We start from the raw sequence: 13,613 nt of genomic DNA, 5'->3' as shown, positions 1-13,613 counted from the left end.
ACCACAACCAATTAAAGAGTAACATTGATTTTAAACAGGCAAAGGATCATATGTTTTAGAACTAAGTTCTGTTAGATTGAATACGCTGATGGTTCTCTTTCTCTCTTTTCAATCCTCATTTAAAAAGCAAAAAGTTGTAATTAAAAAAACTAATAAAAATTATGGAATTATTTGCTACTAACTGACAGCCACAACAATGAACACTAAAATTACAGACTACCAAGTGAGCCGTAGTCCACTTTATATTAAAAAAAAAAAATGACTGCAAGGAACAAAATCTAAACTGGAAATCTTGGAAATCCCTGGAAGTAAATAAACTTGCATCCTCTGGCATATTGGAATTATTTTTTTAGTGACTGGTAGTGTGTGTTACAATCTGCATTTTGCACAATTTATTCTGTATGTGTGAAATATTTTAAATACAGCTTGTACACATGGCCATGTTATTTTCTTTTGTTCTCTATTAGATTTGTCAAATTTTGTTTCAGTAAAAGCGTTATATTTTACTGAATCTAATCTAATTAATCTATATAGCAGTGTGTACAATTAGAAATGTTTTTCCGAAGAAAAAAAAGATAGAGAACACAAGCAAAAGAAAGAAAGAGAACAAAAACGCAGCTTATGATGGCTCTCAAAAACTTTTATCATGTGAAGCTATAAGCTTCTATAAACTCTCTGCATGACACTTAGCTGAGGAGACTCTGGACATTTTGTACACTTCATATATGATAAAGCCAGACAGATGCTGAATTTACATAAATCATGTTCTACAGAGCTCAAACGTTCAGCTGTTTGTACTTGAAGTGTCGGTGTTCTGATCTAGCAGGTCTTCTTACTTGAGCAGTGGCGAAACTCGAAGCGGACATGGGAGCCGCGGAACACATCGACGGGGATGGGCAGCTTGATCTGCTCGGCCCAGCGTGGGCTGTTGTTGTGGTACAGCACAAAGGAATGGTATTCGTCAGACCCCGGCTCACCCGAACCCGCTAAAACATAGCCCTGCAGACCAACACACACACACACACACACACACACACACACACACACACACACACACACATATATATATATATATATATATATATATATATATATATATATATATATATATATACATATATATATATATATATATATATATATATATATATATATATATATATATATATATACATATATATATATATATATATATATATATATATATATATATATATATATATATATATATATATATATATATATATATATACACACACACGCACAAATACACACAAGCATCACAGGTTGAAATGATGCATGCTGCCCATCAGCTCTTATTTTCCATTGAACCAGGAAAACCACAAGACAACAATAGCACCACTTACAAGTGTGAAAAAAACGGCTGTGCTGCTCAGATTGGCTGCACTGATGCACTGATGTATAGTTATGGTATTGCATGCTTGCAGTTACTATAAATACCTATAATATGTTAGCAGAGGTAGCCTGAGCAGAGGTGTTTTATGTACAATGTCGAAAAACATTAATTGAAACCAGTTAAAAAGGAATACCCTGAGAATCTGTCCATCGGCATCCAGTGCATAAACTGTGATTTCCACATTTCTGGCTACAGTCTTTCCTCCTTTCTCAAACTCTCCTTTCTCCAAAATGATGTACAGATCATTCCTCATATCCCCTAAAAAAAAGCAAACAGATGAAGAGGGTTAAGCTTACATCATGTGGCTTTATAAGGAGTATGTTGCTGTAAAGGTATTAGCGATGGTCAGATTTACCAATTCGAAACGGTGCATTGGCATTTCAGTTAACTATGTCGTGCATTGTTTTAAAAAAGTGTGCAAGTTGGCATTGTAATGCAGAATTTTTCAACAGATTTGCATCAGTAAAAAAATATATATATATATTTTTTTTTATATAATTATTAGTAGATGCTGGTATTGCATGAGGAAGTCAGGTGTGTCAGTATGTGAGGGTGGTGCAGGACATGCAGTAGGAATGACAGACTGGTTAAAAGTGGACTGCATCAAGGATTGGCTCTGAGCCCTTTCCTGTTTGCAGTGGTGATGGACAGGTTGACGGACGAGGTCAGACAGGAGTCTCCCTGGACTATGATGTTTGCGGACGAGATTGTGATTTGTGGTGAGAGTAGGGAACAGGTTGAGAAGAGCCTGTAGAGCTGGAGGTACATGCTTGAGAGAAGGGGAATTAAAGTCAGTAGGAGTAAGACAGAGTACGTGTGTGTAAATGAGAGGGAGGGCAGTGGAGTAGTGCAGTTGCAGGGAGAAGAGGTGCAGAAGGTGGAGGAGTTCAGGTACCTGGGGTCAACAGTGCAAAGTAATGGAGAGTGTGTTAGAGAAGTGAAGAAAAGAGTGCAGGCAGGGTGGAGAAGAGTGATAGCAGGAGTGATTTGTGATAGAAGAGTATCTGCAAGAGTGAAAGGGAAAGTTTATAGGACTGTGGTGAGACCTGCGATGATGTATGGTTTAGAGACAGTGACATTGAGTAAAAGACAGGAGGTGGAGCTGGAGTTAGCAGAGCTGAAGATGTTGAGGTCGATGGACAGGATTAGAAATGATTTTATTAGAGGAACAGCGCATGTAGGATGTTTTGAGACAAGGTGAGGGAGGCGAGATTGAGATGGTTTGGACATGTGCAGAGGAGGGACATGGGGTATATCGGTAGGAGAATGCTGGATGGAGTCACCAGGAAGGAGGAAAAGAGGAAAGCCAAAGAGGAGGTTTATGGATGTGGTGAGGGAAGACATGCAGGTAGTTGTGTTGTAAGAGGCCGATGTAGAGGACAGTGGGGTATGAAGACGGATGATCCGCTGTGGCGACCCCTAATGGGAGAAGCCGAAAGAAGAAGAAGATTTATTAGAAGATGCGTTATACTTCTATTAGTTAAAAAATTATAAATAATTTGCAATATTTTCTAGAGATATTTGTAGATTGATTGATTGATTTCTCCTCGTTAAACTGTTTCTCAAGCGCGTTCTCTCAGCACCGCTGCTGCTACGTGAATATGACGTATCACAACACTACAGAGACCGAGGCGTCACATAAATTAACATGGCAGAGGTAGAGCTGCATCTTCTTGAAGAAAGAACATGGAAAAGAACTTTTTCTAGTTTAATTTCAGCTTTATTTTTTTTTTGCACTACACAGGCCTCTTTGTGAAAGGGCCATCCATTAGAATTCAGGAGACACTTAAGTAAATTTATGATTTGCTGTCTGTCTGAACCAAAGAAATAAAAGCAAACTATCTTTACCATAGTGAATTGCTTTGCATCACATTTTTTCCATTGCATCGGCCTATTTACAGTATTTTTTCTTTCAGCACGTTAATAAGAAATAGTGTTTTTTCGCAGTAAAAAAAAAACACCAGAGTTTACTATTTTCTTCACCCTGTGGTACATTAGAAAACATTCAAGAACTGTCACTACTACTACATCTAGCACACATACACACCCATGGCATGCACGCAATACCACAATGACCTACAACAGAGCTATCAACAGGTGCGTCCTGTGCCTCACTAGACACCACACAATATTCATACTGACAGGAAGAAGGCCTCCGTTATCACACCTCCATTCTCATTGCCCATCCACATAGAACGAAAGTGCTGCACAAGCACTCTTCCTCTGCTAGGTTTTAAAAACATGATAAATAAATGAGGGCCAAAGGTTTGGTCTAATTCTAGAAGCATGTCACTTCACTGTAGCAAAGAGCGGCACTATCCCACTAAAGAGGAAGCACTGAGAAAGCCCGCTGGCCAGAGGGGAGAATAATTATAAACCAGACAGCTCCATACATGGGTGGCCAGTCAGCTTGGGTTAAAGGGGAAGATCAACACTAGACAAAACAGAACTAGGGTAAACTTCCCTAAATAAATAGTTTCTGGAGAAGCACAGCACTGAGGGGATCAGTATTAGAGCTGATAGGATTTCTTGAGTACAAAAAATCATTGAGGCAAATTATTATATGCATTGTGTTTCCCATCTGACCATTATTACTGACGCACCACCTACAAAACTCTGGACAGGTAAACACACGAAAGATGCTGTAGAATAAAAAAGATGGAGAAATGGGTAGAACTGAGCAAGGGGAACATTCCTATAGAAGTCTGTTTCCGCCTCATGGGGAAAAAAAAGTTTGAATTGAATATTGCTTAAACATTTCTCACAATTCCGATGTTTTTTTTGTTCATTTGTTTTTTTTTTGTCACTCGTACAGCGTTATCCCTCTGTAGTGCCAGAAAGCTTTACACATGGAGAATGAAATGGGCTACAATCGATAGTCTCCGAACCCTAAAGAGAAGTCTGTCTAACAATCAGCTCTGTAGGAGATGGAACAAGACAGATGAAGCAGAGAAGCCTCTTACATACACCAACAGCTTCAAACTTCATGGTTATCGGTGGATGCACCGGAAATGTTGGATGTTTACGAGACAGAATTGCGGAGGAGAAAAAAATTACTCGGAATTGCGAAAAAAAACTTGGCAAACTTGTTTTTGTGAAGGAAACATGCTTCCATAGGATTCAGGCAAAAAACTGACAAAAAGGTTGCGATCATTTTAAACTAAAACAAAGAAATCACCGTACAGTACAGTTTTTGTTTTTTGAGTAATCTGAATAATAATTCATTTTTACAATTTAATTCATTTATATATTTGTATTTGATGTAATATAGCAATTAAATGCACTAGATAGGTTTAGTTTTCACAGATATTCTTCTATGAAATTTCAGCAAAAAAAAAAAAAGAGAAAAAAAGGAAAAAGGAAACAAGTTTTAATTTTAATTTTAAGAGACCTGTCTTATTTTCTCTAATATATTTAATATTGCTCTTTTAAAAAAATTAATAAATAAATAATGTACTTCTGATCCAATTGCTCGATTAATCGTTGGAATAATCATTCGAATACTCGATTACTAAAAACACTCGATAGCTACAGCCCTAATCGGTTTATAAAACACAACCCCTGCTCCTGTGTCCCCCCAGTTACTGTCTGCTCCCTGCCTTATACTGACAATGTAGTTGCCATACCAACCATTGCTGAGGTAATGGCCAAATGCACATATATCTATCTACATATAGATATATATATTACATTAAGAGTGTACATTTTTATTGCATGCACCAGGCAAATATATCAAGCAACACACAACCTGAAATTACTCACTAAGAACACTTTTTCCTCTGCACATCATTCAAATCAGCTCATATATAGCTTATATTAACCCAGCATTAACCTGCATATTGCATACACTGCCTGAATTAGTTTATCATTGTGCCAAATAAAATTTTGTACTTCTAATATCAGAATGTTAAATCAGAATATTAAGACCATTAAGAATGTAATTTCATTTGATTTCAGACCTCACAACATCAAAAACACACACACAAATATGTTGTTAGCAAATTAACCAGCCTAACTTCATTTTTTTCAAACTGAGTATCGCTAAACTTGTTGCATTGTGGTCTCATTTGTAGTCGTAAGACAGGGAATTATATTTAAACTAGCGAAAGAAAGAACTGCAACACCACGGAAACCACAAAAAAACATTCTAAAGTGCTAAAGGAAGCATTTCAGTGGAAATTAGAGGTAGCGGTACATGGACATCAGAAAATTAAGACCTGTAGAAGATGACTTAAGACCTAGAACAGTGAATTTAAGAGTTTTTAATGCTTTTTAAGACTCTCAGTAGCAGGAAGCAGTGCAGCACATTACTGTGAATGTTAATACAGTGAAATGTATTCTCAAAAGACACTGCTTTCTGTTTTTTTTTTCATTTCCAGTACAGTTTTGGTGTATCTGTGTACATGTAAATACATCTTGAACTTCATATAGTCCAACAATGATCTATAACTGACAGATGGCTTTCTGTACCTGGCATAATGACATCAGAGAATCCTAGCTTCCTGGTGATGGATACACCCCGAGAGAAAATGGCCATGTACTCCCTCCGCAGCTGCTCGATGTCCCCGTGAAGTAACTGGAGAGTCACTGCAAGGCCTACAGACAAAACAAACATACCACTTATAGAGTATCTATGTACTGTATGTTTTAAACTTTTAGCTGTGTGTAAAAGAAATGCTGTGTTTTTAAATTCTGACATGCGCTATATTGGCAAAAGTTTGCGGACACCTTGTCATAAATATGACGGGGTTTTGGAGCATCGCATTCCACATTCAGTCCCAATTTGCTCTTACAATTCCTCAAGATTTTCCTCTAGATTTTGAGATGTGCTTGTGGAGATTTGTGTTCATTCAGACACAAGGACGTTAGGAAAGTCAGGTACTGACTGCAGTCAGTGTTCCAATTTATCCCAAAGGTGTTCGATAGGGTTGAGGTCAGAGCTCTATAGCAGAAGATCTTCCACTCCAAACTATGAAAAGGATATCTTCAAGGAGTTTGGTTTGTGCACAGGGGCACTGTCAATGCTGGATCAGGTGTGGGTCTGCTAGTTCAAGTGAATGGAAAATGTCATGCTACCACATTCAGTTTGGAAACGAACCACAAGTGTCCCAAAACTTTTGTCCATATAGTGAACAGAGTGTCACACAAAATTTCTCAGAACATTGTCTTGAAAACGGATTACATTATAACTATAATCATTTTTAGGCATTCTAGTTTCATAATGTAAAACTGAGTCAGCTGGAATATGAGAAAAAGCATCGGCATAAATCAGTTGGACTGGCACTGGTGGTCCCTAGTCACTTCGATTTCAGAGCTTTTCTCTTTTTCTCAGGTCAGTGTCTGAGTGTCTCTTCCATGGCCAGGAGTTACCAATGAAACAATGACTAAAATTGACGGTTTATGCCAGAAAAAAAAACATTGTGGTTTTAACATTATGTACAATGTAACTGCAAAAGTAGCACTTGCAGGGTGTTGGTCATGTTAAATCAATTTGAAAAAAGAGCAGCACGGCATCAGAGTTAAACAGGAAGTTTGCTTGCCCCCTTTCCTGTCTGCCGCTTTTGCTCTCCTGTGCTTCTTATACACTTTCATTTCTCTTTTTTAGCGTCTGGTAGAAGGTTCACATAATTCAGGCCTGTGCACACAGCAATTATTTTTTTTTTTTATATCCCAGTGTGAAAGACAGATGCTTAAGCAAAGGGCAGTGCAGCCAAGCATTTCTAGCTTTTCTCATTTCCCCTGAAATGGCAGGTATGCTAATTAACCATATACAAGACTACAAGTTTCACGTCCTATTTAAACAGAGAGAATGCAAATTCCTCATTATTCAGAATAAATCACAACCTGGACCAACAAACCCTTTTATATGACATGAATCTAGAGATGATTTATATGCATGTCATGCGTACCCAATGAAAAGGTTCAGAGAGTCTAAATATGACGTCTTAATACAATTATAAGCTTCAACTTATTAAATCCGATAATGGCGTTAAGATCAAATTACGTTCCCATCATTGCCTACAATACAGCGTGTAATATGTTTGGAGGTTAATGTCACAATGCCGAAATGATAGATAAGTAATTATTAATCCGTTCTCATTACGTTTTTTCTAGTCAATGGTTAATTAAAATAAGTACAAATTTTCTACCCATCAATTCCCATTTGATGAAATCATATCTCTGTTTATTTAGAATGAATCAGTCAGAGGGGATTTTGCAAGACGAGTTATTGTTGCTTGCCATGTGTATGATACGCATCAATGCTGATAAGACGGTCGAGAAAATGACTTTGTGCCAGTCACTGGGATTAATGTATTCACACATACAGCTTGTGATTATTCAGGGCCCATGCTTTTGATGCTGCAAATAATTATAGGAGAGAGTCAAAACCGCATGAAACTGCAGACTCTAACTGATAGAGCCATTCTGCACACATCATATGTATATCCTTTAAGGTGTCTAACATATCTCGCTCTGTGTTTGTGAAATGCGACACTTGCATAGCTTTAATTAGCAGAAATAATTACAAACTTTCAAGCATGCCTGAGCCACCATGAAACATTTTTATTCAAGTTTCCAACTAAATCCTCTAATCAAGTGAAATCAAGCTTGTGCCAGAAATGTTCTGCCACTAAATCCTACATGCCTCATGCTGTTGCTAAGTGAAGTCTTCGCTGAGTAAATACTGCTCTATGAACTGCAAGAAGAAACTCCATAGCAACTCCAAAAGAAAGCTTCTCCGGCTACTAGCGCTGCGAAACACATGTCCATACTGAGTGTGTACTTTCAGACCATTTCTCAGTGTGGATCTAGAACTTACCCGTGTTGGATCCTGACAGGTTATATCTGGAGTTCACTTTCTTTATTATGCTGTCATGGATTTGACTCCAATCACTCTCAGTGTTACATCTGCAATACAGAGTGTTGGTAAGAGTGTTAAAAGAAAAAAAAATGTTATTGCACCACAGCAAATATCATTATACAAGTGTGTGTGTGGTTGTACAGTCAGAATTCGTGGCATATTCTGGCCTGTTCAATGAAATGAAGGTCAGGCTACTACAGTGTCTATAATAAGTTCAGTGCCACTGAAGGGTCACTGGGTGTGTTGGCTTTATATTTTCCCGTATACATATTAGTTTTCTGTTATGCTAATGTATGTGTCTGTATATTTATGTCTGTGTGTCTCCAAATGCATCTGTGGCTCACTCACACACACACACACACACACACACACACACACACACACACACACACAAACATATGTAGGGTCAAACGCTATTAAAGTGTAAGCTGTGTTTATAATAATTTCTCTTTGACAATTTTTGTTAAAAATATAGATCATTAAATATATAAGAGCCTAAATTAAAACCTTAAATGCAACCCTGTCCTTTCTTTACTCAGATATAAAAAAAAAAAGTATAAACTACACCAAAAAATGTAAAAACATTTATGAGAATATTTTGTCTTCATGCTCTATGTAGAGTTTGGTTTCACTAATAATAAACAAACATTTGCATAGAGCATCAATATATGTCTATTTTTATGTTGATTAGAGTATTAAAAACATGAAAAGTATTTAAGGTAAATTTGTAATCGATAAAAACGTGCGATTAAGTTGAGATTAATCACGGCATAACTCGTGATTAATTGCGATTAAATATTTGAATCGATTGACAGCCCTAATAAAACACAATGTCATTGAATCTGCTGTTTGAGCTTCAAGAAACTGGAGTTCACTGGAATTTTGCAGGAAGTGTATCAGAGGGCTTTAAAGTAGATGTTTGCCAAAATGTACATTAAATATTTAATTAATATTCAATTTTACAAAGACGAGTGAATAAAATAGAAACATTTATACATTTAATACATAAACACGATCACTACGAGTGGAATTTTAGGGGGCTTTGGGTTTCACAGATGTCTTTGTTTGCACTTATGTCTATGTAATGAATAAAGCATCAGAGATGGTGCTCTACTCACGCGTAGACTTTAAGGATCTGGTCGTCCTTCGTGTCAGCAGTGAGGAGATCCGCGATGCTGAACACGGCACAGCCAAACGGACGCCTGTACTGCACGCTGCATGTGTTCTTCTTCTCACCCGCACACATCCTCCCTACATACACACACACACACAACTAATTTACTCCCACTCTGACCACTGCTAATGGGCATCAGATGAATATGTACAGTTAAAAGAGCTGTATTAATCGTTAAATGCATGCAAATAAATGAGCACTTTACCTATCCTAATGATGTGAACAACAATATACACATCTTTTCTCAGGTCACTGCTCCCCAAGTCCTGAATGGAAACAGAGCAGGCTTTAATGGACACAAATTGCTGCAGTGCTGCACAAGCTTTCTCTTTGTGCAATTAGTAGAATTGTTTTGACACTCTCTTTAACACTCACCACAAAAAGGGTACAGTGCGTCTCTGTCTTCTCTGGAGACCTGGGCACTCCGTTCTTATTAAGCTTCACAAAGAACCTTTCACTGCAAGGAAGGGAGGCAAAGAAGGAGGAATGAAAAGAAAGAATAAGAGACAAATTGCATCGGAGAGACAATGAGGACCAATGAGGACCAATGAGGTCCCAGAGCTTCACAAAGCAACATGTTTTTCCATCGCTGGGACGAATGGCTTTTACACTTACACACACACACACACACACACACACACACACACACACACACACACACACACACACACAAAACTGATTGCTCTGAAAATAACCCACAGGGGAGAAGAATCACTGCAGCTCAATTATTTACTAGTCAGAATCAAATCATTTCAAATAGGTCTAGAATTGAAAATTTAACAATTTAATTCTCTAGTTCTGAAATATTCATTGAGTTAATCTCATGTCCCTGGACAATCTTCCTACATTGATGTTGAGACGTCAAAAAACTGGAACAGACGTCAGATTAAATGCTCATTTTTAAATAAGAGGGAAAGCAAATCGGTAAACACAGAGCTCTGAATGGTATCAGAAATACCACTGTGTGTCTTCAGGCAACTTGCCAGCATCAAATGATTCTTTATGCATCACAGTATTTATAATTGATCTATCTTTCCCCAGTATGAAGATTTTGCTGCTTTTAAAGCATATGATAAAAGTTATGTCTTGTGCAACAGAGCACGAGAGAAAAAAAAATGGTTTTTTTGTTTGATCTTTTTTTAGATGCGAGTCATTTTAGTAAACATATGAAGAAGTTCATAACACATCACACTGTGAATTTAAAATGTGAGAAATACTGAAGTGTGTACAGGACATCTGGCATGCAGTACACTCCAGTGCTGTCCAGTTTCCTTATTCATTACAGAATTGTACAAAGACACACATGGACTCTCTCTCTCTCACACACACACACACACACAGCAACATACACTTGAACACAGAGAATGATTGAGAAAGGCAGGAAATATTTCTGTTTGTGTGTGTGTGTGTGTGTGTGTGTGTGTGTGTGTGTGTGTGTGTGTGTGTGTGTGTATATATATATATATATATATATATATATATATATATATATATATATATATATATATATACACACATACATTCATATATATATATATATATATATATATATATATATATATATATATGTATGTATATATATATATATATATATATATATATATATATATATATATATATATATATATATATATATATATATATATATATATATATACAGTACAGACACACTTCTCATTCAAAGAGTTTTCTTTATTTTTTTTAAATTGTAGAGTCACACTGAAGGCATCAAGGGCTATTTGACCAAGAAGGAGAATGATGGGGTGCTGCGCCAGATGACCTGGCCTCCACAGTCACCGGACCTGAACCCAATTGAGATGGTTTAGGGGTGAGCTGGACCGCAGAGTGAAGGCAAAAGGGCCAACAAGTGCCAGGCATCTCTCGGGGAACTCCTTCAAGACTGTTGGAAGACCATTTCAGGTGACTACCTCTTGAAGCTCATCAAGAGAATGCCAAGAGTGTGCAAAGCAGTAATCAAAGCAAAAGGTGGCTACTTTGAAGAACCTAGAATATGACATTTTTAAGTTTCACACTTTTTTGTTATGTATACAATTCCACATGTGTTAATTCATAGTTTTGATGCCTTCAGTGTGAATCTACAATTTTCTTAGTCATTACAATATAGAAAACTCTTTGAATGAGAAGCTGTGTCCAAACTTTTGGTCTGTACTGTATATATATATATATATATATATATATATATATATATATATATATATATATATATATATATATATATATACATATATACATACACACACACACACAGACACACACACACACACACACATCGAAATGCACACAAAACAGACACAGTGACACACAGGCTCCTGCCAAGTGCTCATGTAATCCAGTTATGTGACTTTCACAGCAGTGTGATAAGCAGTCTGCTCATGTAGTAGATCCCATTATAGACTGTAATAGCAACCAATACCACAATTACACCTCTAAAACACATATACACACAAAGCAAGATTGTCTCTTGCACACTGCACATAACCTAAAGCAAACAGATAAACATGCACTCCTGCAGACCAACAAACACACAGCTGCTAATTAACTGTGCATTATTGAATTCCCAGTTTTCAATTAAGTCGAAGTGCAGTGTGTGGGTGTGTGGCCGGGGATAACGCTTCAGTATCACTTCCTGAACAGCAGTCTGTGGTCACTGAAGGATTCTTATTACACAATACCACGGTCTGATTTCCATAAATGAATCGCGTATTCCCCAAGCATTTCTGCCGGAACTTGATATTTATTCCCCTGATGTGTGTGTGATTGTCAGGAAACGCGTTCAGACAGGAGCCCCGAATTAAATTACCTCTGCGGACACGGTTCGGCAAATTAAGCATGCCCATGACTGATTCCCCATGCTGAAGATAAAAACCATGACCAAAAAAACAGTCTCATGGGAAAAGAGAGGGCGAGTCATTATTCTGAAGGCTGTCACTCAGTGCTAGCGATAGATCTGGTTCTGTGCTACTCAGACACAAGGCTCTCAAACACCAACACAAACAACAGTTGTTCCTCCCTGTTGGTCTCTGTATGAGAAGGCTGAGGTTCCACATCTTAATCTCTCTGTGGATGGAGAGAAAGTGGATTGCCTTTTCCACCATCTGCACACGCACACAGCTTTGTGTGTATGTGTGTGTGTGTGTGTGTGTGTGTGTGTGTGTGAGAGAGAGAGAGAGAGAGAGAGAGAGCCATGAGGAGATGGGATTAGGCTTGCAGCAAAACTCATCCGAAGCTCTGCGGAGAAAGATGATAATGTGTGTCTAAGAGTAAACATGCTGCGCTCGAGAGCTGGGATGTGAGTCAGAAGTGTAGATCATTTCAGCATGAGGGTTAGGGCTGGACGTCACAACCTGCCTGGTTTGAACCCGAGTGTCTCTGGCAGCATCTGGGAAAAATCGGGAGCTGTCACACCATCTGGACCCAAACGCCAAATTCACGCTATAGCCGAGAGAATAATTAGCTGGAAGCCAGCCAGCCGAGCAGCCATCCTGGAAGTGAGCCATTAGCAGATTTTCCTTGAAGGCAACAGCAGGCTGAGATACAAACCCCCAACACACAAGCACACGAAGATGAGCCGGGGCGGCCGCATCGGTCCACTAAGTCTGCCAGAGTCAGTAATTAACAATAGCTGGGAGAGCTTAACCCAATCACGCATTGTGAAAGATTCAGCTCGTTTTGCACATCTTCTCCAAGGTGAGAAGATTTCCTGCGGTTTTGACAACACTCTCTAATCCAGCAAACATTGACCTGTTCATTATCCAAAGAAATGTAAAAAGGAAGAGGAATCCTCTAACAATTGGCTGTCGTGCCTTTTCTGACTACCAATTACCGGAATTTGTCCTCTGACAAGATGGAAATTGCAAATTGATCCACATGCCTGCAAGTCAGTAAACACTGTCCTGCTTTAATATGACGAGCTTCAGATTAATGTGAAGCTGCATAACAATTTTTTATTTATTTATTAAAGTCCAGACTTTTCATTTTAAAGATGGAATAATGTATTACTTTTAAGGGCATGAATCTGATTGGCCGATTTACATAATAAGTCGATCGTCATTGATGATTTATCAGAGGAAATGTATGTAAAGCTAGCTAACTCCCATGCAGCAGAGAAATGCTGCAACAATGCTTGAACATGATCTCAT

General features: G+C 37.9%; 1 protein-coding gene across 1 annotated transcript in view; it reads right to left on the bottom strand.

The window, feature by feature from the left end:
- Positions 1–13,613, bottom strand: part of dock4b (dedicator of cytokinesis 4b) — a 92,511-nt gene that overhangs the window by 42,895 nt on the left and 36,003 nt on the right. The window contains 7 exon segments of the mRNA XM_046872831.1: positions 837–999; positions 1,551–1,675; positions 5,888–6,013; positions 8,238–8,326; positions 9,398–9,530; positions 9,659–9,719; positions 9,829–9,910. Coding sequence (XP_046728787.1) covers positions 837–999; positions 1,551–1,675; positions 5,888–6,013; positions 8,238–8,326; positions 9,398–9,530; positions 9,659–9,719; positions 9,829–9,910 — 779 coding nt within the window.

This window comes from Silurus meridionalis, chromosome 18, assembly GCF_014805685.1.
Source record: "Silurus meridionalis isolate SWU-2019-XX chromosome 18, ASM1480568v1, whole genome shotgun sequence".
NCBI lineage: Eukaryota > Metazoa > Chordata > Actinopteri > Siluriformes > Siluridae > Silurus > Silurus meridionalis.
The sequence above is the reverse complement of the archived record's forward strand: the minus strand, read 5'-3'. Positions and strand labels throughout refer to the sequence as shown.